The sequence below is a fragment of the Melanaphis sacchari genome, unplaced genomic scaffold (genome assembly GCF_002803265.2).
Source record: "Melanaphis sacchari strain LSU unplaced genomic scaffold, SCAv2.0 Contig128_pilon_pilon, whole genome shotgun sequence".
NCBI classification, from domain to species: Eukaryota; Metazoa; Arthropoda; class Insecta; order Hemiptera; family Aphididae; genus Melanaphis; species Melanaphis sacchari.
In genome coordinates this window covers 553,445-579,969 of record NW_020270519.1, presented here as the reverse complement: position 1 = coordinate 579,969, position 26,525 = coordinate 553,445, and the positions used below count along the sequence as shown (strand labels likewise).

Below are 26,525 nucleotides of genomic sequence, written 5' to 3'. Positions count from 1 at the left end.
GAATAAAATTAGAACGAGGAAAGTTTTTCCTCAATATAATATTATGTTAATTTAACAATTTAAATACAATTTCAAATGTTAGAAAAAAAAAGTTATTAATTTATTATAAGAAATAATTGATTACAAGTGATTTATATGCATATACTGTAGATATTTCATAGACATGTAATATACAAAGATAGTAATTTATAAAAAATAAAAGCTTAAATTAACAGAATAAAGTGAAGTTTTCTTCTCGGTTTTGAAAGATTCAATGGTATATTTACTGTATAAAAAACTTATTAAATCTAACATATTCTATTCAAATGAATACGATAGTATATTCATATGTGTAATAATGGGATTATTTTATTTTATAGAGTACATACTGTATAAATATAATTCTAGTTCCCCATGTAACAAAATATGTTAACATTTCCAAATTAAAGAAAGATATTCTGTAGGTATAAAAATCTTAACAATTATTTAATTATTAATATATTGAGCTATTTATAAACAAATTAAATTCTCAATTTGTTTTTAATGAATAACAATAACAAATTCACGAATGGTTAAAAATGTTTAAAAACATAATTCAAGATTAAATGGTTTATTTATCAATAAAAAATATCGAAATTTCATAGTCACTACATTTTTTTATAAGCAGTTATATTAAAAATATTGTCAAAAATTGTTAAAACCTCAAAAATTGATTTTTTTATATATTTTGCGATTTATTTAAAAAAAAAATTTACTAGAAAACAAAATAAATTTCTTATGAATAAAGTTCAAATTCTTATAATATTAGGTATTCATTTATATGATAATTTTTTTTCTTAAACAATTTTCATCTATTGATGTAATTCAAATAAGAATAATCATAGATAATTAAATTTTTCACAAAATTTGTGTTATCAATTTCTATACATCATAGTATAATACTCAAAATATTATGACTCTTTTCGAGCTATTTATATACTCAAAAAATGTCCCGTTTTTAGTTTTTTTTTTTTCTATAAATGTCGATAAGCAATTATTTGCTGGGTCAACATTTTTGAAAACTTAATACAAAATCTCACATAAGTTTTTTTTGCATTTGTGTATAAATATTATAAATTATAAAGGGGAAATTTTTTTTACGTGCATTTTAAGTTAGAATTTTGATGAAACTACTTATTTAAATGACAGTTAACAAAAAAATTATTTACTATAATTTTTAAACATTGATCATTAGAACTTAAAATTTTGACTATATTATCTTAAATTTTACTTTACACAATGACATTTTTTACTTATTTTAAGACATTATTATCTATAAATATTATGAACTTATTTTTACTGTTTATGATATTATTTGTAAAGGGATAATAATAAATTTCGAGTTAAGAAATTTGAAATAATATGATATAAATATATTGTATTATTATAATAATTAAATACTAATAATTCAATAAAATCCAATATTTTCAAAAAAAATTATATCATCCTACCGTAATATTAAAATAAAAATAAATGAAATCAACAATAAAATGACTAATATAGCTATATCAAAAAAAAAAAAAAAACTATTATGAAATATATTTGACGATATAGGCTGACAGACTGTTTCCGGTCAGAATCGTTTATTGTATACAATGATATATCATTAAATTCAAATTTAACACACCCATAATATTGATCCACTCGAATTTAATATACTAAAGAATACTCTCGTGTATCTTAACTTTTTTTTCGCCTTTAGTTGTCTTGTTGTAATTTTGTGGTGATATGTGAATTCAAAGTTATTAGTATTACGTCAAAAGTGATATGGAGATATTTGATATTTAGTACACATGTTGTAGCTACCATGTTCTTTTGTTAAAATAACTACATAAATCCATTAACATTTTGTTAAGTAGGTAGGTACATGTTTTATTATTAAAAATTAATGTATTTTCTATACGTTGATAGTAGGGGTTCGCATCGTAATTATTTGAAAATATGAAGAAAAAATATCTTTAGAATAATTATGTAGGTCACTGTATCAAATGTATAGTATTTAAGTATTTTTAATTAAATCGTATTTGTATTAATAACCGAGGGAGGAGTCGGAGAGGTGGAAAGTAATACGAAACTAGTTTCTCTTCCTCAGCATCATCAGTTCAATAAAAGGGGTACATTTTCTCAGTATTACGAGTATAATGCACTGTATAATACAATAGTATTTCACTAGTGGAATGAATTGCCAATGATAGTTTATTTTAACGAAACATTAGTATTAAATGTTTGAGTTTTATTTAAAGTTTATTGTTATTTGAATAAATTTACTTATGATTGTATTTAAATTATTTCAATTTAATATAATCTGGAAGTATGGTGTACATATAGTTTTCCATAGAACTTGACTTACTATAGAAAGCTTAAGATATACTAACAATTAAAATTCAAACAATTAATTCTTAACATAATCAGAAAATGTGGCAGTTTAATTTCACTATTGGGTTATATGGAACACTAAAATTTTCAACATAAATTACTATTAACATAATTACTTTTTTTTTTCAATTACTTAATATTTGGTTTCAATTACTTATAAAAATTAATGCGATAAACATTCTAATTTTTTAAACCGTTTACAAAAGTTTTTATGTTATTTTAAATTGTAGTAAATAAATAAGTTATGTAAATGTTTTTAGAATTTTTCATGGTGTTGTTTAAATTTGTTAGTCAATGATTATTGTTTTAATTTAATTCATTTGTATATATTTGATTTTCTGAGTAGTTTTTGATAATATGTTAAATGGTTTACGTATTTTAATACATCTGAGAGGAGAAATTTTGTTTATTTGGAGTGAGTAAATTAAATCGTAATATTCTGATGGATATTATTACTGTTTACTTTTAGTGGTAACTACCAGCTTCACGTCATCTGTAAACATGTTTTTGAGAGTGCAATTTTTTAGTATATTTTAACCGTTTAATCTTAATTTTTGAAGTAGATAAAATTCTAATCAATTGTGTTTATTTTTTGATAAATGAGAGCTTTAATGAAATTAGTAGGTGTAATAGTAATTGTTTGATACGGTATTATAACTATAATAATCTGATATATTATTGTCAGTAATCCATACGTTATAGCACCCAGAGAAGTTCAATATTCTTTTGGGTTAAGGTAATTTCAGGTAAGATATTTTGAGTAATTTCATAGCTCAATAGTATTTTAAAGTTCCATGAAAACGCTGATAGCTTCACTTTGAATTTACGCGTTAATAATTAACTAATACGTCAACTTATTTAACCGTGTTTTTCAATATGATTGTTCAATGGATGGCTAATTGGTGTAGTTTTCAAGTAAAACAATATTAGTTTGTACAGAACATCAAATTCATAATTTTATCTCCAAATGACGCAAGAATTTATTTTAAAGTTTGCATGTGATTGTGGTTTTCATTTATAAAATACGTAATGAATTTTTATGATCTAAATATCTTTAAAAAAAATTATCATAATTCATTAATATAATTAAAAAATATATTAAAATATACAATTATTACTACATAAGGTATTTTGTCTGTGATAATATTAGAGTAGGTGTAGTAAGTAATATGGCGTATCTACGTGCTGATAAAAATATATAGTGTACTGGCCCATTTAACCTACAATATTAAATACATGTTAAATAAGTTATTCTGATATTAGTAGTTATGTGCTATTATAATTTTATATATTAAATAATTTAATGGTGAGCAAGTTAATGAAAATAATTAACTGTGGAAAATTAAGTTAATGTCCACCTTTGACAAAAACATAAATAACTATATTTTAGAGCATAATAAATCGATAATTCTTGTCAAAAATTGTTTTATTAGTTCGAAACATATCGTGAATGTTGAAAAAAATAGTAAAAAAAATAAATAAATAAATAGTTATCTGCTTACTTTATATTTAACAAAATTAAACTTAATAAGTTAAAAACAAAAAAAACTAACTAGTTTAAGTTAAAAAGTTTAAAAAAAATTAATTTTTTTACTTAACAAAGGTGGGCATTAACTTGTTAAAAAGTAAAAGTTAAGTAAATAAGTTATTTTTTTTTAACTTTTTAGCTCTTTCAGAATTTTATGAGATCTTTGGAAAAATTTAAAAATTCTTTGGAAAAATCAACACTTCTATGGGAATTTTATAATCTCTTTGGAAAATATTTAAAATCTCTTAAAAAATATAAAATTCTTTCAGAATTTATGAAATCTTTGGAAAAAATTAAAAATCCTTCGAGAATTTTATAAATTCTTTGGAAAAATCGAAAAATCTATGGAAAATTTATAATCTCTTTGGAAAAAATTAAAATTTCTTTGGAAAAATAAAAAAATGTATGAGAATTTTATAATCTCGTTGGAAAAAATTAAAATTTCTTTGGAAAAATCAAAAAATGTATGGGAAGTTTATAATCTCTTTGGGAAATATTTAAAATCTCTTAAAAAATATTAAATTCTTTCAGAATTTATGAAATCTTTGGAAAAAATTAAAAACCTTTCATAAATTTTATAAATTCTTTGGAAAAATCAAAAAATGTATGGGAATTTTATAATCTCTTTGGGAAATATTTAAAATCTCTGAAAAAATATTAAACTCTTTCAGGATTTTATGTGATCTTATTAACATAACTGAAGGTTATTTAATTGAATTAACATTACTTTCCACAGTTAATTACTTTCATTAACTTGCCCACCATTGGTTTTTGTGCATATTAATCAATGAAATGCAGCCATTAATAAAAAGCAATGTTATTTGATAGAGAAATTTGCTCAAATTAACACAACTCATCATGTATAGTTGATATCAATACAATTCACAAATAAATAAACTATTATCGCTGTTGTTAAAAATAGAATTTATTTCTTGTTATAATAGTTGTTCGTGAGTATGCATAATATATACACATCTATATAATTAGTATTTAAAAATCGAGTATAACATAAAATTACCCACTATAATGTTCTACACATAATGCGAATCGTGCATTAGTAAATTATTTAATTTAAGCGGGATAATGTCTTTTTATAAATGACAGAAGTTCCAACTCATTTTTATACATATATTTAATCATAAGAGTCACTAAAAAATTATCACTTAAGTTTAATTTAATATTGATATTTTATTTCATTATCAATACCAAAATTACCTTTTTTTTTAATTTAACTTATTCACTGTTCGTGTGAGTTATAAATTTAAATTGGCTCAAATAAAACATAATAACATTTATTTCAGATTAAACATTATTTGTTTTAATTGCATAAACACACGCTATTATAAAAATATATATTAAAGTTTAGGAATGTTTATAGTATAATTAAAGTTTTACACAATTTACTGTATAATGTTTATTATAAGTCAAACGTTGAGATAATTCATTTCATTTTGATGGCTTATATTTCTTTATAAATGTGTATAAACGCATAAAAAGTATATTATGTATATTATAATTATACATTTAATAAGTTAAGATTATAATTATTTATTTATATTTTTTGCTTCATTTAAATATTTATATAGCACGTAGAATAATTTGTAAAATAAATGTATGATTTAATTTATTTTGACCAAGTATCCAGATTTTACATAAAATTATAAAAATTATCAAGCCTAATTAAATAAAAAAAAATAATATTACTTTTTTTTGGGATGAAAAAAAAAAATATAAAGAAATATTATAAAAATTAAAAAGAATAAAATTAACCATAATCGTATTTGTCTTTTCTTTTTACTGCTAAAAATAACTTTTATAAGAAATATCGATACATTTTATTTTATTAGTTATAAAATGTATTTAATAATTTTAAAAAAAAACAAAACAAAACTATATCAAATAATTATAAATAAAATAACAAAGTAATAAAAAAAAATATAATATTATAATAATAATAATAAAAAATAAAATAACAATTTAAATTAGGAATTGTTGGTGATAAAAGTCTTAAAAAGATATATAATTTTAAATAGGAATCAAGATTTAAAAAGAGGATATTATGATCAGATGAGATATATCCGTGGGAGCAGAAAATGTTAAAGTAAGATTTCGATGTAGGTATACATATTATAATATTAAAAACGCTCGTTACTTAAAATAAATATTTCAGAAAATCTAACCATACAAATACTAATTTAAATACAATTGTTACGAAAATTAATTTTATGTATGTTAAATAATTATAACATATTAATAATTTTACTATTGAATTAATATTGTAATATTATATTAAAAAAAAATACGATTATAAGATTAAATAAATCCTCATGTATCTCTTATAATTCACTAAACTTCAATAATTACTAATAAATACCTTTATCTGATAAAAACCTCCATATAATTTATAATAAATAATTATGTAATTCAGTATGTAAATATTAACGGTAGAAATTGTTCACTATTTAGAATCCGTAATGATTATATTAAGAGACTTATCTATTAATGTTAATAGGTAAGATATTATTTTAATGTGAGTAGAAAACTATGTATTCAAAACATTTGTGAGTTTTATACAGCGGTAATAAACAGTATAAAGAGCATATATTTTAAAATACTTATTTTCTTTTTTTTTTTTCATAATTTATTTTTCTAATATGATGATTATTGCAACATATTATGGTAAATCGAGGAAAAAAATTGATATTAAATAGTATTATGACTATGCTGTTTAACTATATATATATATATATACATATTTCATTTTTTATTAAATAAAAAAAAAATTATATAGTTTGTTTCATATTAATTTTATTTTATTCATAATTTTTATTTGAAATAAAATAATACTCTATTATTCTTTTTTTTCTAATTATTATTTCACCAAATGCTCATTTTTATATCAATATTCGTCTGAAAAACTATAGTATTAAGAAACATGTATACACCTACAATAAATTAAATAATTAATTTTAGATGTATCTAAATAAGTAATTCATATTAAATATCGAATTTAGAGTTTGAAATATACATTTATAATATATGTTAACTTGCTGTGAAGGATACCAATTTCTTCTATATCAATATATGTATAATTAATTAACAAGTTTTTTTAATTATAATTTATTTATGTATACAATCATACATTTATTTGGTATAAGTTCACGTAAAAACTCAAAAACCGTAATTTCTTTTAATATTATACTATTATTATTATCATTAATAAACCATTGGAAAAATAAATTTATGATAATTATCTACAGTCATGACAATTTAAAATGTTTGTATAACATACCTTATTTTCAATTAAATCTATTAAATTTAAATGGTAATCAAAATTGAATATTCAAACAATATTGTTTGTGTTGTCGAATCACTATAAAATATTTTATACGGGAATAATTTACTCATAAATATATATTTATTTTGTTGTTGAATAATATATAAAAAAAATTGATTTGATTTTTAACTGACTATAGGCACAAACAAAAAAATTGAACAAACATTGAAAACAGTATAGGTGCATGAGTAATTTGTTTTCTTTTTTTTTTTTAGAAGCACGTTTTCAATTCAGTTAATGGATTGAAAAAACGTAGCTAATATTTATGGTTTTTTCGTATTTTTAGAGAATTCAAATCAAAAGAATAGACATGCAATTTTTAACTGATTAAATGCCCATTGTATGTATAAGTATCTAATAAGAGTGAAATGTATTATATTAAAACTCAATGCTTCATTATTAAAATGAATGAAAATGATTAAGCAAATTAATTTCAAACGTAATATAAAATGTCATTAATAAATAAAAGACAATTTGTTTAACATGAAATCATTGATAAACACTAGACATGAATAATATATTAATTTAAATTTCGTTAACAAGAATCTTTTATTGGGTACCTTTATATATATATATATATTAATTCAGTCAATTAACATAGGACGTACTTCAAAATTAATATCAGTTCAAGTACAGCATCTCAAAAAAAAAAAAATAAAAATATACCTAATATTTATTTAATTTAAAATAATATCTAATCATTTTAAGCATATAACTATTATTTTATGCTAGTTATCTATAGAAATTATAAAAATGTATTCATAATTTTATATGTCCTATGGACATGTATTTTACAATTTATTTTTAATATGTTATCCTTTATAAACGTACAGAAGAATAAAAATTCATAAATAATGAAATATGAAAAGTCCAATAATTTTAACTTATTTTATTCAATAGTGTAATATTTCTTACAAGTATTTCGTTTTGTACTGTAAATATCATTATGCATAATTTTTAAATGTTTAAGTTAAAAGAGATTATTATTTACTTATTTGTATAAAAAGCGCCTTTTAAAGTTATTTATTCATATAAATAATCATATAATTTAGTATATAATAATAGCTAATCAAAAAATATAAGATTTGATTAAAACTTAAAAAAACTATGTAATATGTATATATATATATATCATAAGTTTGTATTAAAACAATAAAATATTTAAATGATAATATATAAAACATAACGGCGTAATATATATGCAATATTGCTACACAAGTGTGTAGCAAAACAAATATCTTTTCAATCATACAATGATTTATTATCACATAAATCATCTTAAAATATTTAACTTAGTAGAAAAATTGCTAAAACAAAAAATATTACCTTTTTATTGTGTTACAGATATGAGACCATTATACGACATAAGCCAATAGTTGTTAATTGTCCAGCTTCAAACAAAACTACCAGGCAATTTTTTAGCCGTACATAGCTTAAAGATCCACTCAGCACTAAATAAACTACCTACTTCAATTCCAATAAATAAAAATGTCGTTCACAATACCTCATCTTCGAGAGGTCTTGCTGTGGAACTACTTATTCAAGGCTTATTTTTTAAAGTTATTAAATTTACTTATTTTATATTATATAGGTAAAATAGAAAATCATAAAAATTTTAAATGAATAAATAATAATAAAAAAAAAAAAAAATGCAAAGACTAATAAAAATAAGCTAATAAAAATATTAAATCAAATAATAACTCTAGATAAAATAATTTAATTTAAAGCTGGTTAATATAAATTATAATACTTGAAATATATTGTTTTTAAAGGAAGAATGGAATTTACTGTTTTAATAATTGAATTTACTAGCAATAAGAATGGACTAGTCACACTTAAATAAAAGCAATTAAATTAAACAATAGTTTTTATTCAACCAAGTATTTTAAAAATCCAACCATATTCTTTCATATTTATTTATTTTTTAAATTAAATTTTTTATCATTTATCTACAGATATAAGATATAAATTTTAAATAAAATTGATGATAAAAAGATTCAAATTTTAAATTGCTTTTAAAATTTCGGTCGTTTAAAAAATGTATGCAGTTAAAGTCTAACCAAAATGTTAAGCATAATTCATAATATATCAATATAGAACTGGCCAGTAATTATACTTTCAAGTAGAAAATTCGATTTATCTTAAAAGCTATAGTTATTTCTTCAGGCGTGATTATCTTTTTTACCCAAAATTAGCATATTAAGTTATTTGATCTTATTTTTTTAGCCCATTTAAATACGGATTCTCTGATTACCTTCGAATTGTCATAAATCATTCAATCTTGATTTTATGTTTAATCTATTTAATTGTAGTTTTTACTGATTCGTGTATAATGAACATTGTTTTGTAGAGAAAAAAAATAAAAATAAATAATATACTCTGAATATTTCTATACTTATCTTATACACAGCATTATATTTTTCGTTTGATTATATATTGTACATTAAAACTATTATTTATAAAATAAATTAGTAATTTAAAAATTCTATTTTATTGATATTTCATTAACTCAATAATCAATTAAAGGTTTTTTTTTTTTCGTCACTACTAGATACTTTTCTTACTTTTTTCGTGGGTTTAAAAATTTTTTTTAAACAAAAGAAGATTTAACGACAGTTGAAATACTTAAATTAAACTTACCAAAAAAAAAAAAAAAAAAAAAAATAGGTAAACACGTGTACACATTGTATAAAATAAATAACATGAAAAACAATAAACGTGCTTGAAATAAAAGGTCATTAAACAAATAAGCTAATAGAACATTTTGTAATCGCACTCATTTGGGCTATGAAGCTTTTATCTACCTGTATGAAACAATTATTTGACATAACATGCTTAGCTTAATAATTTTAATCGCACTCACATGACTTAGAATTTTATCCAAACATGTTTAAGCTTCCCACTCTCATTTTTCTTATTTGGTGTAATTTTGTGTTTATCTTTATTTTACTAATCATAATACATTAAACATATTATAATAGAAAAAAGAAGTTAAAAATTATAGGGAGTAGTATTTACAAGGTATTAAAATATTATATTATATATATATATATATATTAAAAGAAGAAAACTACGGTAATTTATTGAGTTTTTTTTTATACGTAATGATAACGAACCGGTCTTTATAGATGTAGTAAGAATAGACAATCAGACAATCACATGAGTGGATTTCTTATTTTCAGTATGTTTATCTCTCACTATTTCAAATTTCTATTGTTACAATACAAATGTATTATAAGACTATGTTAATTAGTATGCATGTAAATATAAATTAATTTATACATATATAATTATATATACATATATATGTGTATACATTTACAAAATACGCATGTCATGTCTAATGTTAACACGCGACCGATGACTTCAAGAATTTGTTATAATATTTATTATTATCTGTGAATGGAGTTTAATCTGTAATAATGAATATTATTAAATTTATTTCCTAATGTAATATTATAATATTTTAGTGAATAATGACAAAATATGAGTTTTATTTGAATAAATATTTTAAATATTTTAAATAAAATTAATACATTATTGCTTAAACATATTTAATTATTACTTCATAAATTAGTAGTTATGAATAACTCAATGACAGAAATAGTTTTTGATATATTGTCCTGTGCTTTAATAAGCTTTATAGTGGCACTAAGAAGTTATCCTTAGTCATATAGTTTAGATACATGAGATATAATGCGTAAAAAGATGTTATATGTACGTCTAATGGACGTGGATGGTCGATAAATGTAATTTTATATTTTATTGAGATAACCTATGCTGTTTCTAAATATTAGGTATTTTTATAATATTTTTACTATCACAACAACAGAGAGAAAAAGATTATTGATAAACAAAACCAGACAAAATACGCTTATATCCCATAGAATTGTGATATATTGTAAATATTGTAAATATTTTTATAGGACAAAGATTTTTTTTAATTTAAAGCAGTGTAATCTTATCTCCTTTAATTTATAAAAACCATTTATAATCAGAAATTAGTAGTATCACAACACTACTTTCCATTTCAAAAAAAAAAAAATGTTTGTATATTGTAGTAATTTTTTAATACATTTTTATATTTATTGAAAAAATTAAAAATTGTAATCGATTTAACATTTTAATTTTTTTTTCTAGTACTAAAAGTTTATAGTTAAAAATAAAAACAACATATTTGAAAAATCTAAATTTGTAAGTTAAATTTATATAATTAATCTAATCAAAATACATTTATAAAATTAATATAAACATAATTTCGTATAATATAATTCATTCAAAATAAAATAAATATATTTATAAACAAAAACAAAAATGACATGAAATAAACCAAAAAATAAAATAAATAAATATAAAAAAAAATTTTGTATGTGTATTAAATAAAAATATAAAACAGTATTTTATTGAGATTAGTAAAATCTTGCATTAAGAATTCAGTCAACATGTATCAAATGATCTGCCCTACTTATAACAAATTGTGTCATCTAAATATCATTATAAAATGAGCACAAAATGTTTGTTAATGTAGCTTTCCACTTTGGGTAATTGTCCTTGTAATGTTAATGCTGTGTTGACAACTGAAAAGGTAATAAGCACAGTATCAGTATCCCAGAAGAGGTACACTGTATTCTGCTTTATAGTACAATTAGTGTTTGGTTAAGTAATGCAATATAAGTAATATAGAAATCTGTTCAAAATACTAAGAATTGTCATAAAGCGTATATAAAAGTTTATGTTTAAACCAGAATATTAAATAACATTTTGAAATCTTTTGATCTTCGCTTTAACATTAACACATTTATGAAAAATAAATACTTTGACAAATTATAAATGTATTATTTAGTAATAACCTGTAAAATGGGATTTGCAACGTCTTTGATGTGTTGATTGTTTGAAAATATGTTGATAAAAAAAATCCAAAAAATAAAGATAATTATGACACAAAAACAACATTAATTTATTAAATACAAATTTATTTTAATTTGTACTGTATTGTATTGTCACGACGAACCAATAAAAATACGATTAATATCTATGTGATGAAGTGCACACATATATATTATAAATCAAAGACCAAATGGAATACATCGTGTAAAGTAAAAAAATCAACACCATTAAAATATCAATGAGAATGGTGGTTGAATCGGAACGTTTTAGTCATAAATCATCGGCGCCACATAAAATATTTTCCGACTAGTACCGGTGATCGTCTACGCCGTGCAAACAAGTAAAAGAAATTTGGTTTACTCGAATGTATGTGAAACTCACATCGAGTCTGGACACATTATTCATAATACTCTAAAACGTTATTTATTAGTTTGAAAGGGTAAAGTATTTTGCTTGTGCATTAACATTTGCGTACGCCATTTATGTAAATTCGCCTCGTGGTTTATATTTACGGCGTCTCGATTATATAAATATATACCTAAACATAAAAAAAACCATTATTATTATATATTTCCAGTGTAAAAACACGATTGCTTTCCTATTTTTTATTTGCAATTGAAATATTCATTATTATGATTTAAAATTATTAATATCATACAATTTATATTTATATTTATTATTATAAAATATTATATTTAACGAAGCTATAACACTCGATTATTTACTTGTTTATTTAAGTTAATTGTATAAATATAACATACAATAAACGTTTTCTACAAAAATATTCCATCAAGATTCATAAACATGATGATAAACATTATATTTAAATAAAATCATTCTATTTATTTAATGTTAATGTATAATTACAATTCAATTATTTGTTATAAAATATATTTATATTTTTTATATTTTTTTTTTTTTTTTTTTTTTTTTTGTTAAATAAAGAACTCTTTAATCAAGAAATAAATCTATGGATATCTATAATACTCTAATTATTTTTTTTTAATATAACAATTTTTTTTTTCACATTTAAATAATCATTGTTTGTTATTGTCTGACTTATGTGACATTAGAATCAAAAGAATCAAAATGATATTAAATACAAATAAACAAACACAATAACTCTATATTTATTTTAGATTCTGAATAGTGTGAGAAAACGTACATTTTTCAAAAACGTTCATATTTTGTGAGAAGATTTTGACATTATATATTAATTAATCTATAATCATATCCATAGAAATTTAACTGCCCAACAAGTGATATTTTAAGTATACTTGTTTTATTATTTATTGTAAAAAGTTAATTTTAGAGTAATTATTGTTTATTTATATAAGTTTATACATTAAAAAAAATATATATAAATTCAGTAAAAACGAAGTTAGCTGTTTTTTTTTTTTTTATGATACGAGTAATATTTAGTTACAATAAGCAATAATCACCTTAAAAGATAAATTATTTAAGTTGCAAAATGGTAAATATTTAATAAATCAAATTTCATGGCAAGTTGATTTAAAAATTAGATTTGACTTTAATTTCTTTGATTTATTTTTTTAATAGAATTGAGCTGAAATATATTTTAATGTATGATAAATATAGTGTATGTATTATGAATTTAGTTTTTTTTTCTCAATTGCTAAAATTAAAATATTCAATTTTAGATGCAATAAATAGCTAAATTCAGATTAAAAATGTTTTATGCTAATATATAAAACATTATTCAACATTTTAACCATATCGTCTAATAAAATTTGATAAAAAAGCGTCTAGATAACAAAGAAATTGCTAACAATTTAAGAGACTATGTGATTTATAAAACACTGAATATAGATTTAAGACTTTAATCAAGTTAATAAACACGAGTCAGGATTATGTACGATTGGAGCATCGTGGATTTCTTAAATTTTGTAATTTTTTTTTTTTGTGATTAGTAAAATTTTAGTTAGAACAAAAGGAAAATAATCTTAAATGTATTGTAAAATTATAGGTATTAGTTGGAATAAAATAATAGATGATTTCTGATTATTTGAACTCGGTGCTGAGAAAGTCAAACGGTATAGAACTCGGAGTAAGTAAACAAATGTTCCAATATATAAATAATACAAAGATATTAATAAAAATTATAGAGTAATTACCATCGAATTTTTTGTTACATAAATATTGACGAATAATTCATCCACACATACATTAATATTATATTAAAAATTTAATTCAATTTTATAAGTGCTTACCTAGGCACTAATGCAGGTTAAAGATATATTGTAAATTCCAAATCAATTTAAACTACTGTCGGGTATGAATAACCTGATGGTTATTAAGTAAAGCCATGTTGTAGGCAAAAAAAAAAACTTTTCTTTAGTACATTCTATGTTCAATTATTATTCTATAAATATTTTGAATGGAACTTTTTGAGATTCTTATTTCGGTCTCTAATAAAATTTAAAACAAAAAATAGAATATACAAATTAGATTTACACAAAATATAAAAACTTCGTTGTTTTTTGGTATGTTAATAATTAAATTTCTTCATTTAAACTTGTGCAATCAGTAGTTTTAGTTAAGATAAACATTAAACATGTAGTTATGGTGGTTAGTTTTATTGCAGTTAAATATATTACGTGTGTATTAATATTTCAAATAAAATACATGTAAATTATATATCATATAATTTGAATAACAGAAATTTAAATAGAAAACGATCGTTTTCTATTTTTATTTTCAAACCATGAAAAATAATGATGCCTACTTAAATGATGTAATTTTATTATTTTATTGTTTAATAATTAACTAAGACAACTATTATTGTTTGATATACAATCTAAATTTATACAGTTAATTATTCAATTACCTATAATCATCAAATCAATAGAAATGTATCTCTTTTCTTTGCTAGATTGATCTCGAACTTGTGACCATTTATTTACCTAAGTAAGTGTAGTATATGGTTTCTAATATTTTTCAAAATTCCTCCATTTTTCTAAATATCTAGTCAAAGCTTAAAAATTTATATTTTTAGTATCAAAATTTAAACAATTTTTAACAAAAGTTCACATATGATAATGTTTTTTATAATTGTAAATAAAATGTTCAATGTAATATATTATAATGTATACTAAATTTTGACGATTTACTGTTAAAAATATATTTTATATCTTCCAACTAAATAAATTAAAATGTTAATGTTAATAGTGAAATGTTTAAGTTAAAGTAAATTATTGAAATTGACACGTTACTTCAGACTTTTAGAGTTTAGGACGTAGGGATGAAACGCTTAATAAAGTAAACTCCAAAGATAATACGACTTGAATTTTATTAAATTAATATCTAAATAGTTTAATGGAACTCTGAACGAAATAGTTAGTTAGAAAAGATAAACTTTTAATAATATTTACTATACTTTTCGTAGAAAATTTGTACTAGACACAATAGTCATGGCAGGTTAGTTGATGGGTCATCGACATCTATTTTTACGTCACCTGTCAGTTCACTGTTGGTAGAAAAAAAATCACGAATTATATTCAAATATTATCTGCCAACCGAGTACCAACTACGATAAATTCTTTATTATGCATAATATTTTCCAAGGAAATCTCATAATTCAATAACCTATTTTTTGAGCATAAACTATAAAATGATTACAAGTATAAACCTAAAATGATGATTTTAAATAAAAATATTCAATTACAATTAACTTTGAGAAATAATAACTTTTAATTTTTCCTATGTATAAAATAACTTTACATAATCAGTTTCGCATTTCATGAAGTTATATTTATTAATAAATATAAAAAAAATTATCATTATATAATTTTATTGAATATATTTTATTTTATAATGTTACGAAATTAATCACTTTAAGCTCATTCGGTCAAATTATCAATCTAAATTTTAAAAACATTTAAAAAAGATCTGGATTATTATCTGATAACTGTTTGAAAAACTTTTTATAAACATTCAGTTTCTTAAAGTTTAAATTATACCTTTTAAATTTATAGTCATATCTAATTCAAAGATCTTAAAAAATGGTAGATTTGTTAATATTTTCCAAAATTAATTAATTATAATATTTATTTTTAAATTTTCATCCAAATTAACATTTAAAAATATTAATGTGGTTAATTTTATACAAGTTTAATAAAATCATGTATTAAATTTTTAATCATAAATTTTAAGAATCAAAATCATTTGAAATTATAGTTTAACTAAAATAATATACCAATTTTATATAATATCGGTTAATATAATTACTTTTGAATAGATAATATTTGATAAGTAATTAAATGTATAAAACGTATGCATAAAATAATATCAAGAATATAATAGTCTTACGATAAACCGTTAATTAAATTTTAATTTATGATCACATTAAATGAGCTCTAACTAATTATATTAATTATTAAATATCATTATTAATTACTTAATTGTGTAATAAAATTTTACTATTACATTAACAATTAAATGAGGAATGCAATTTTAAATTATAAATTTACCGAGAAAAATAATAGAGATAATTAGTAATACACGCAACATTGTAATATTTGTAATAACTTTTTGACACGCCACTTTGCATTTATTATTCTCATAAGATTTTTTATAGATTTAATCAAATAAAACAAAACAATGTAGATAATTCGTGAAATTTGGTTCTAATTATTTAGAATAACTGTCTATGTTCATCAGTACAAATAAAATATAATAACTAAAAACAAATAACAGGTATTAATTGATTAATTAGAAATAGGAAAAAGTACATAACAAATGTATTTATTTCCAGTAAATATAATGTTTATTTACTGTCCACATACCTAATTTTGGTAATGGTTTTTGACGTTTTTTTATTATTATTATTAAGACAAAGTGTTAAAAATGTCAAGGGTTAAACTAAAATTTTTCTATCGCTTGCCTACAAAAGATTTATAATTATTTTTAAGGATATAATTGTCTCAAAAATGCAATTTTAGTTATTTTAAAGAATTTTTTTTTTTTTTTTTTTGTATTTCTTAGGACATTTTATATTTGGCAAAAATTATAGGCCAGAGGTTCCCAAACTGTGGGTTATGATTATATTTCTAGTAGATCACGTTATCGTTTTAAATAATACATTTTTAATTTTTTGTCGAATCTAACTGATCCACGAAACAACAAAAAAAAAAAAATAAAATAAAATAAAAAGAGAAATAGTCATTGATATTACTATGGATCGCCAAAATTTAAAAATTGAGTCATACCATAAATATTTAAGAAACAGCTATTTAGTTAAAAACTACAAAAACGAATTCATTCAGAACCGTCTATATTATTAGCGCGATAACAACGTATAATAACATAATATTATTCTGGGCATGGACCAATTGCGCCTAAAACCAAATTTTTGTTTAGGGTCAGTATATTAATTAGGTTCCTCATATTTTAGGGTCAGTGTACTAATTGCGCTTGTATTTAAGTTTTCCTATCTTCAAATATGAAAATATTAGGTATTGTTCAATTTAATTCCATCAACATCGATACAAACAATTTACACACAAAAATTCTTAAAAATTAAAAACTTATTTATTGACTAATTGATAACTGATTTAAGTGACTGCAAGTTATAATATATTTTATAACAGTATTGAGAATTTTACAAAATATTATTATTATTGCACACATTTGATCATAGTACAAGTATAAATTTGAGTGATAGACAAAAATAAATTTTCATTATTGTTGGATATTTATCAGCCTAATTTTTTCATTGCACAATTTATACTGTACTATATAGGATAACACATTGATAGTAATATAGCCGTTACTTAAATCTTTTTGTTTAATATTAATTTCAGTTGTTTGACACTACAATATGGATTGTTTGAAGCAAGCTCTTAGTGAATTAGGTAAACCGTTGTTACTTCTCGATGATTTTAAGTATCGAAAATGTTCTTAATTTAAAAAATGGAATTAAGTGGAAGTGTACAGTTAAACCATGTCCTTAAAATGTATTATCTGTTGAAAGTGAAACGGTGCTTTTAAAATCTAACTACAATCGATGTTTGTATTAATTTATTATATAATTAAAACTGATTAATAAAATTTTCGAGCGCAGTTGGTCTATAAAATTGTACCTAATTTTAAGCGCAATTGATCAACTCCCATTATTCTACTCGTTTGACGCATTGTTCATACGCACGCCACTCCGTGTACACGTTGCTTTTATTGTTTTGCGACAATGTGCATAATAACACATTGTTTTTCGACAGTTACGCTAAATACCCGAAATCAGACGGATCGAATCGAGTGGATATCATAGTTTAGTGATGGTAAATGAAATTATTCCGTACGGCACATTAAATGCGACCGCGTGTACGCCAATTTAATATAATAAATATATGATTATTACAGCAGTAAAACGTCATTACACAATATTGCGCGTACATTACAGACCTTAGGTGTATGCAATAATATTACATACGACATCGGGATGTATGCGCAACCAGCGAACTGAAGTGTCAAAGTCAGTCACTGTTGTAAATATTATAATTTTGGCCGACAAACCGTCTTGGTCGGGTACTACAATTACGACTACCTCGTGTGTAACACACATTCCCCACATACGCACACTTTTGGGGAGGGGGGGAGAGAGAGAGTCATATATACAATATTAATGCGAAGGATGATGGCGCCAACACGAACACACTACAACACACATGACATGCACGCTCACACGTACTCGCGTGTATATACATACAACAAATATATACCGTATACGTATATTATGTACAGCACACATCATTATTATATTCCGAGCGCCAGCGCCATTATTGTTTAAGAGTTTCACACATGCACGACGCGCCATCGTTAATGGTTTTAACGATTTGGATGCAAATTAGTGAAAGAAAACCGCCGAAGGGGTTCGGCGTGGCAGCGCGTAGTAATTTTATCTCGCGCACGCGGTGGACCGGCCGGTCGGCCTACGATTTATGGGAATCTCAATGATATTTTCCGTTTTCGGAATAATTATTATTGTTTTAGTCGTTTTAGACCACAGACAAATCCAATACCGGAAAGTTACGACGGGTTAACGCGCGGGGCTTGTGTATACGTATATATTGTTTATTTTCGCCGCGAAACTGAGGTTGGCGAAGCGACGGTAGTATCATATAATTGAGTTATGGTACTGCTACTGCTATGCTGCTATGAATATGTTAATCAAATTACCTACGACGAGTTTCGTACGGTGCTCCGTTTATACTTTATAGAGACGTATATTCATATTTATTATGTACGAATATATATATATATATGCATACAGTACGAGTAGATGTATATACACACAGTGAGAAATTTAACTTTTTGTGTCGACATAACTTTGGCTCTTATTGCCGGACAAGTAGTGTCGATTGAAGTTTTTGACGTGTGATCGTATCCCGCCGCTACTTATCAGGGATGAAAACGCCGAAATACTTTTCGCATAGCAAAACGGTGTGGTGTTTTATCGTGATAAAATGAAATCATTATTTTTCTTAGTTTTGAATTTTTTTTTAATTTATTTATGATTTACGGGAGACGAGGCATGAGCTCGTGAGTCAGGACGTGAAATTTAAAACATTTCCATTGTTAATAATCACTATTATTCAACATTTATTCAATGAAAACTATCGAAAATCGGGTGGTTATGTTGGATAAAGTAACCATTATTTTTAACGATATATTTTTATACTACTATTAACCATTTATTTTTTAATTAATTAAACCCACAATATGTTTAACTAATTTTTGATAAAAAAATCTTGTTTACCGATCTTTTTTAGTTCTATCAATTTTATACAAACATGATTGTTTGTTTATTATAATCGAAAAATATCTATTCATTAAACTAGGTTAGTGCCTGTAATGCTGTAATCCTTTTTTTTAAATTAAGTACCGGAAAAAAAAGACAATTTTTACTCAAATTTAACGTAACGGATGAACTAATATAATTATAATTATTAATTTCCATTATTATAATTGATAAGTGTAATATCTAATGTACCTTATTAGAATGGTTTATGAATAATAACATACATGATAGTAAAGTCTCTTCGACTAATAATTTTTGACTATAACATATTTTAAAACATATTTAAATAGTTGGGTTTCGTTACTTATAAGTTCCTAGGGCTATTAAACTTATTTGTTTATTTTAAAAACAAACACACTCATTATTGCACAACCAATATATTCATCGCTTCATTTTAAATCTTAAATTTATGTTTCTATTCAAAAAAATATTAAAGCTCATGTTGTTAATTTCATACGAGTTTCAGTTACCGTAAATTAATTTTATAATACATAGATGCAGCAAATATAAATTATAGTACGTATTAGAGTATAAACTCATATGCTATTATAGGTGCCTACGTAATAACTCCGTGTTGTAATTAATTAGCTATTGTCAACAATGTAATATTTACCTACATTCAAGCTAAGATTATAAAATGAACTCCGTTAGATTGTTTTAATCTGGTTTTTATTATGTAATGGGCATAACTTAAACCCATATTCATTGTATTAGTCTTATTAAAATTATTCATTTATTCAAGTTCAAAAATGTTAAATAAAAACAGTGTGCTGAAACGTTTATTTTAAAATTCTGAAATACAGTGAAAAAACATAATTTATATTCAAATGTTCATCTGGTTATTTTTATTCTAGCAGTCATTACAACATTTTAAATTTCTATGTGTACAAGCATCTTTCTTTAAACCCAATATTATTTTTTAATCAATCTCCATTCAGTCAGCCACTTTTATTTATCTAGGTATAAAATCTAAGAATTGTAATGTTTTGTTTTAACATATTGATGAAACATGATAGTACAATATATTTTCCTATTGTTATAAATAAACAGTATAATAAATATAGTATAAACAATAATTTTCCATTTGTTTGAATAATGTTTCATATAATTTGAATGAGTATTTCAATGTAAAACTTTTAAACAATTGCAAATTTAAAATACACAATAATTAAAAATAAATTTAAGATAAAAAAACAAAAATACGAATCCACTGCCATGATAAAAATGACAAACATTATTTACAAATTTAATATAATATCCATTAATAAAGTATAATTTTTGATTTAGTCTAGTTTAAATTTAATATAGTTTTAGAGTTCTGCAATTTATGTATTTTTATAAATCATAATAATTATTTTAATGATTTTTTAAATTTAACAATGTAATATATTATTATGTTTACTTGTTTATTCAGTTGCACGCAATTTATTCAATACTGTCTAATGCTTAACTTTACATTCCATTAATACTCAATTAAAGTATACAAGTTTTGAACAAATTAACATAATAAAATATACTAAGATCATAATATTTTTCGTTAAAAAAAATTAACGTACTTTTTTATGACTTGTTTTAAATTTTAGTTATTGATGTTTTAGTAAAACTTTTTAACGTTAATACAAACGAATAAAAAAAAAAAAAAATAGTATTATGTGTGTTATATTATATTTAAGTACAATTATCTACCTATAAATTTAAATAATTTGAACACGTCTTATAAGCAGTATCGTATGGGGAATTAAGGGATAATAGAAACTTAAATATTGACATAAAATACTGTATTAAGTTATACTACTTATCCTTAACATTTTCATATAACTTTTGTACCAAAACATCAAGTAGTGCTTTTTTATGAAATTTAAAATTTAATAATTCATTATCAATTGAATTTTAGTTTTTTATTTAATTAAATGATTATATGTATACATTTATAAAATTATAAGCATATTATATTCACATTAATTTTCCTATTCCAAACATAACCATATGTTTAGCAATAATTAAATAGGTATCTAAATTATAATTAACTAAGTACAATTTTTTTAGGATAGAAAAATAAAATTGTGGCATCTGTCAATATAACATTTAAATTAGTTTCTATCATCCTATGTCATGTGCATTTGTCAATATACATAATCCCAAGTTTATATAAAAAAATATCTATGATTTAATAATATGTTAAGTATTTTTACTATATAATATTGACAATAAAATTATTTTAATTGTATGAATTGGATTTGGACGGCAGTAAATCAATGAGTTTTTTATTTTTATATTTTACTTAAATTAATATTAAATAAAAAGTTCAATGCGGAATTTCGAAGACAAAACGAATGTTCAACTAAAATAGAACGCTATATTTGGCGATTGGGAAGTCGAAATTGATTCCTTTTTGCACTAAACGATGTATTTTTAAGCATGATTAATGCAAAATGATAATATAATTAAAATTGACAAAAATGGATTTGTCACCTTTCTACAGTTTGTGATTCATTTAAGCTTTGCATAACAATTAGTCTTAACAATTACATTATTAAATTTACATAATTTATATTTACTATAGGTTGTAACATTAATTTTTTTTTCTTGATGTCATGGGGCTTTATTATTTAAACGACCCAACGGCCTTTATAAATATGTTTATCAATTATTGTATATATTTTATATTCTAGATGTAAATTATATATACTATATATTGATGGAGTCTCTTCCAATGAAATGGCTCCTGCCTTAATCTAAAATCATAAACGAAGTCATATAGTATCAGATGCTTGAGATCTCTGATGTCCTTGGAGTTGTCTAATAAATGAATGGTCAATGCATTTGTATGGTGATTTAGCCTCGTTTCGTGTTTGCGAATAAACCTTTGGATTTCATCTGCTATTGTAGGCAGCATCATGTCACGGTGAATTACATTATTTATTTCGAACCGGAAGGCTGAAGTGATAGTCCAAAGTGCGATGTTTTGGCAGCGTTTTATTACATCGATCGTAGACTTACTGGTACAACCCAACAGTTGAATCATTTAGTGAATGCCGTTAATCCAGATCAGTTTATAATAGCTACATACGGTAGAATTTTATTTTCGATGATTAATTTAGAATGTGGTCTGATTAACCAATAAATTTTTCGTATTTTTCTTTAATCTGAATTTTTTTCTGACAGATATAGTGTTTCCAGTTTAGACACGAGAGTTAAGCTGTATTTCAAGATATTTAGCTAAATCTTTTTGTGGAATTGGTGATTGATTCAGTACTATTTGGATGTTTTCAGTTTTGCGTAATGTATAGTTAACGTATACTGATTTATCACCATTGATCTTAATTTTCCAACGTCTCGTCCAGGCAAAGATGTTTTAAATTGATTTTTGTAGGTCAAAAGTTGCAGCGAGCTGACTCTTATATGTCAACAAAATTTCCGTATCGTCAGCAAACATAGCAAACGTTGTGTTGTCATCTTTTAGTATATCAGCCGTATAGAGTAAGTACAGGATAGGTTCTTACACACTACCTTGCGGTACTCCGGCTGATATGTCTTTCCATTCGGTTATCGCTTCTTCGTATAACATTAATTTTGAAAATATAAATTATGTGCAGATCAATGACACTTATATAAGCAATATTCTTCCACGTGAGTTTACCGAAACATTGTACTTGACAACTTGACTCACGCGCTTTTAAGATAAAACAGGTTATTAGTTATATAAAAAAAAACTTGGACAATTATTATTTTTAATTTCACCAAATGCATTCTTATTTTTGATCAATGATTGATAAGTAACGCACTAACGAAGATATTATAGATATATGGTAATGAATATATGAGACATAATAATTATTTGGGATTATGCTATATGTAAATTTCCTAATTTTTGCTGAAAAGATGTATTAATAGTTGTACCATCTAAAAATGTATTTATTTGCTTTTTTCTGTTTGAACTAATTTTTAAGTCTAAAAAATACTGAAAGAATGGTATAGTTGTTAACTTTCCTAATAGTTGAAGTCAACGTTTAATTTTCCATTTAGTAAATTAGTAAAATAAGTAAATCTTTTTTAAAGCTAATCGAACCTCTCTCTCGGAATTTAGTGAAAGTATATAATTGATAAAATCGATAATTTGTTAAATATGCTGGTTTGGTATAAATACACAACTAATGAAAGTATTGTTTGTCTGGCGAAAAATAAATGTACAGTGGAGCAGATAACCCCAATGCATCAACTATTTATTTGACGGTTTATTAGTTTACGATCATAATATGTGATGTAACGATGTGTGAGCTAATTTGATTCTGGTAAATAGTAGCTACTCTAACAGAGCTTCTTTCGGCCTTTTAAACCGAACAAAACAGCTGAAATTATATATATCAATACATTTCATTATTATCTAACCATATTTTCATAATTATTATTTGTTTGATTGCCGTGGTAATTATTTATAAATTAATTTTTTTTTTTATAATTTAACTGTTTTTTTTAACCTAACGTGCCTCTTTTCGTTTCTATAAAATTACTACAGCCAGATATTTTATAGAAAGATAAATGCGTATAGATGTTTACACTAAATTACACACAACTTTAAAAGAAAATATTTTCTTCTAGCATTAAGTTATCTTACATATGATATCATATTTATATTTCACCTATACTACTGTTTAAAATTCATATCACGAAAATAGTATTTTTATTTATTTTTTCTTTTTAATAAAATATTTTAAACGTATCATACACTAAAATAATGTTTGATAACTTCATTAATCATAAAGTATAAAACTGTAAAATATTTCAATAAAAAAAAAAAAAGAAACTAGAAATTCAACTTAATGGTAACAATTATCCAAACAGCAAGCACATATTCCATTAGATTATTAGAAAATATATGTTTTAAAGAGCTGAGATCAGATAGAACATCTTCAAGTGGAAGTGTGACATGTTACAAAATTACATAGCCTAATAATATGATTATATAACTATTACGTATTTATGTGAGATAATGTAGGATAGACAAAATGGTACTAATGGTAAAGAAAAGTTAAAAATTAAAAAAACTAAGGAGAAAATAAGTTAAAAAAATCAATGGAAAAATTAAAATGATATTCAAATATACTAAAAAAGAAATTTGATGAATTTGTCTCGCGGGTCTATTACAACATATTTTCAGAAATTAAAGAAAAAAGAGTGTAGAGTTTTATTGATAAAATTGTAATATAAGCTAATAAATCTGGTTTAAAACAATGACTAAATTTAATTCAAAGTTCAGAGAAGATGATATAATTAGATACCTGCAATTAGGAACGTTTATAAAAAGATTAGATATATAAGATTATATAATAGTGTTTTTATTAAAAATTAAACTTTAATAACTGAAACTCAACATTAATCTTTTGAATATTAATATAACTTGTAAGGATTTTATACATTTAAATAATTTTAAAGATTTTTAAATATAAAAGTTGATCTTCAATAAAACAGTTAAGTTTGAATAATTCGTTATTTGTGGCATATAGTTTATTTTGATCTGCATTTTAGAAGAAATGTAAAACATAGTATAGTATACTTAAATAAGAAACCTTACAGAATCTTCAAATGTATTCCTCAATTAAAAACTGTTTAAATCCATTTATCAAAATATTAAAGAATTTAAATAAAATTACAGATCTTTGTAAAAATATAACTTATTTAAAAAAAAAAATATATATATATATAAGTAAATTTCTTATTGAAGTATATCATATCAGTGATATGATATCATCATATTATAAATATATTAATTTACTCTATTAACTAGCAATAATATTAATTGTGTCATTTTGTATACAACTATTCATTATTTATATTTTTAAATACACATAAAAAATGATTAACGTAACAATATTAATTATCAACTATACTAATTTTTACTCTGTTATTGATTTTTAATTTTAAAAATAGAATTTACATTTCTTACATTCTTACATTCTTACATTTTTGATACATTGAAATTGGCACGTACGTTTAACACGGATTCGTTGTTTAATGAATTGATACATCCCCATGGGACGTTTAAAGTTCTCACTAGAAAAGTTTGAACAGATAAAATTAGATACTGAAAAATAATCAGACACCATAATAACTTGAAAGGTATTAAGTTGAAACTATATGTAACTTTCATTTAATTGACTATTGCACATTGTAGGAGGTAATCTGAGAATATCTACTACTTTATAAATTACGAAAAACAGTCAAAAAATCTACTCATTTTTGTTTACATATATCCTAGTTCACAATAAGCCATACATCAAAACTATTGAAATATTCAGACTTCAATATTTTAATTTAATCCAAAACTTATATAAAAATTCTTTTAAATCATCTAAATTCGTCAATTTTTTACAACTTATAATTCAAATTATAAAATTAATAATGATTATTTAGTAAGTTTGATTTAAAAAAAAAAAAAACTCGCTTAACTTTAAAGCGCTTCTGACAACATTTATCTAATTAACTCAATTCTGCATAATATGTAAATAATTAAATATAAACATTGTTCTAGGAAATTATTTACGTTTTTCATCTTATTATTTCTA

General features: G+C 22.7%; 1 protein-coding gene across 2 annotated transcripts in view; it reads right to left on the bottom strand.

Annotated features, from left to right (window-relative positions):
• LOC112591052 overlaps positions 1 to 26,525 on the bottom strand; it is an 85,775-nt gene that overhangs the window by 36,322 nt on the left and 22,928 nt on the right. Inside the window, exon 2 of one of the 2 annotated variants that reach the window (XM_025334704.1) lies at positions 25,923 to 26,013. The exons of the other annotated variant lie outside the window; for it this stretch is intronic. Coding sequence (XP_025190489.1) covers positions 25,923 to 25,935 — 13 coding nt within the window. The 5' untranslated portion in view covers positions 25,936 to 26,013. The remainder of the gene's footprint in view (positions 1 to 25,922; positions 26,014 to 26,525) is intronic. 2 annotated transcript variants of the gene reach the window in all.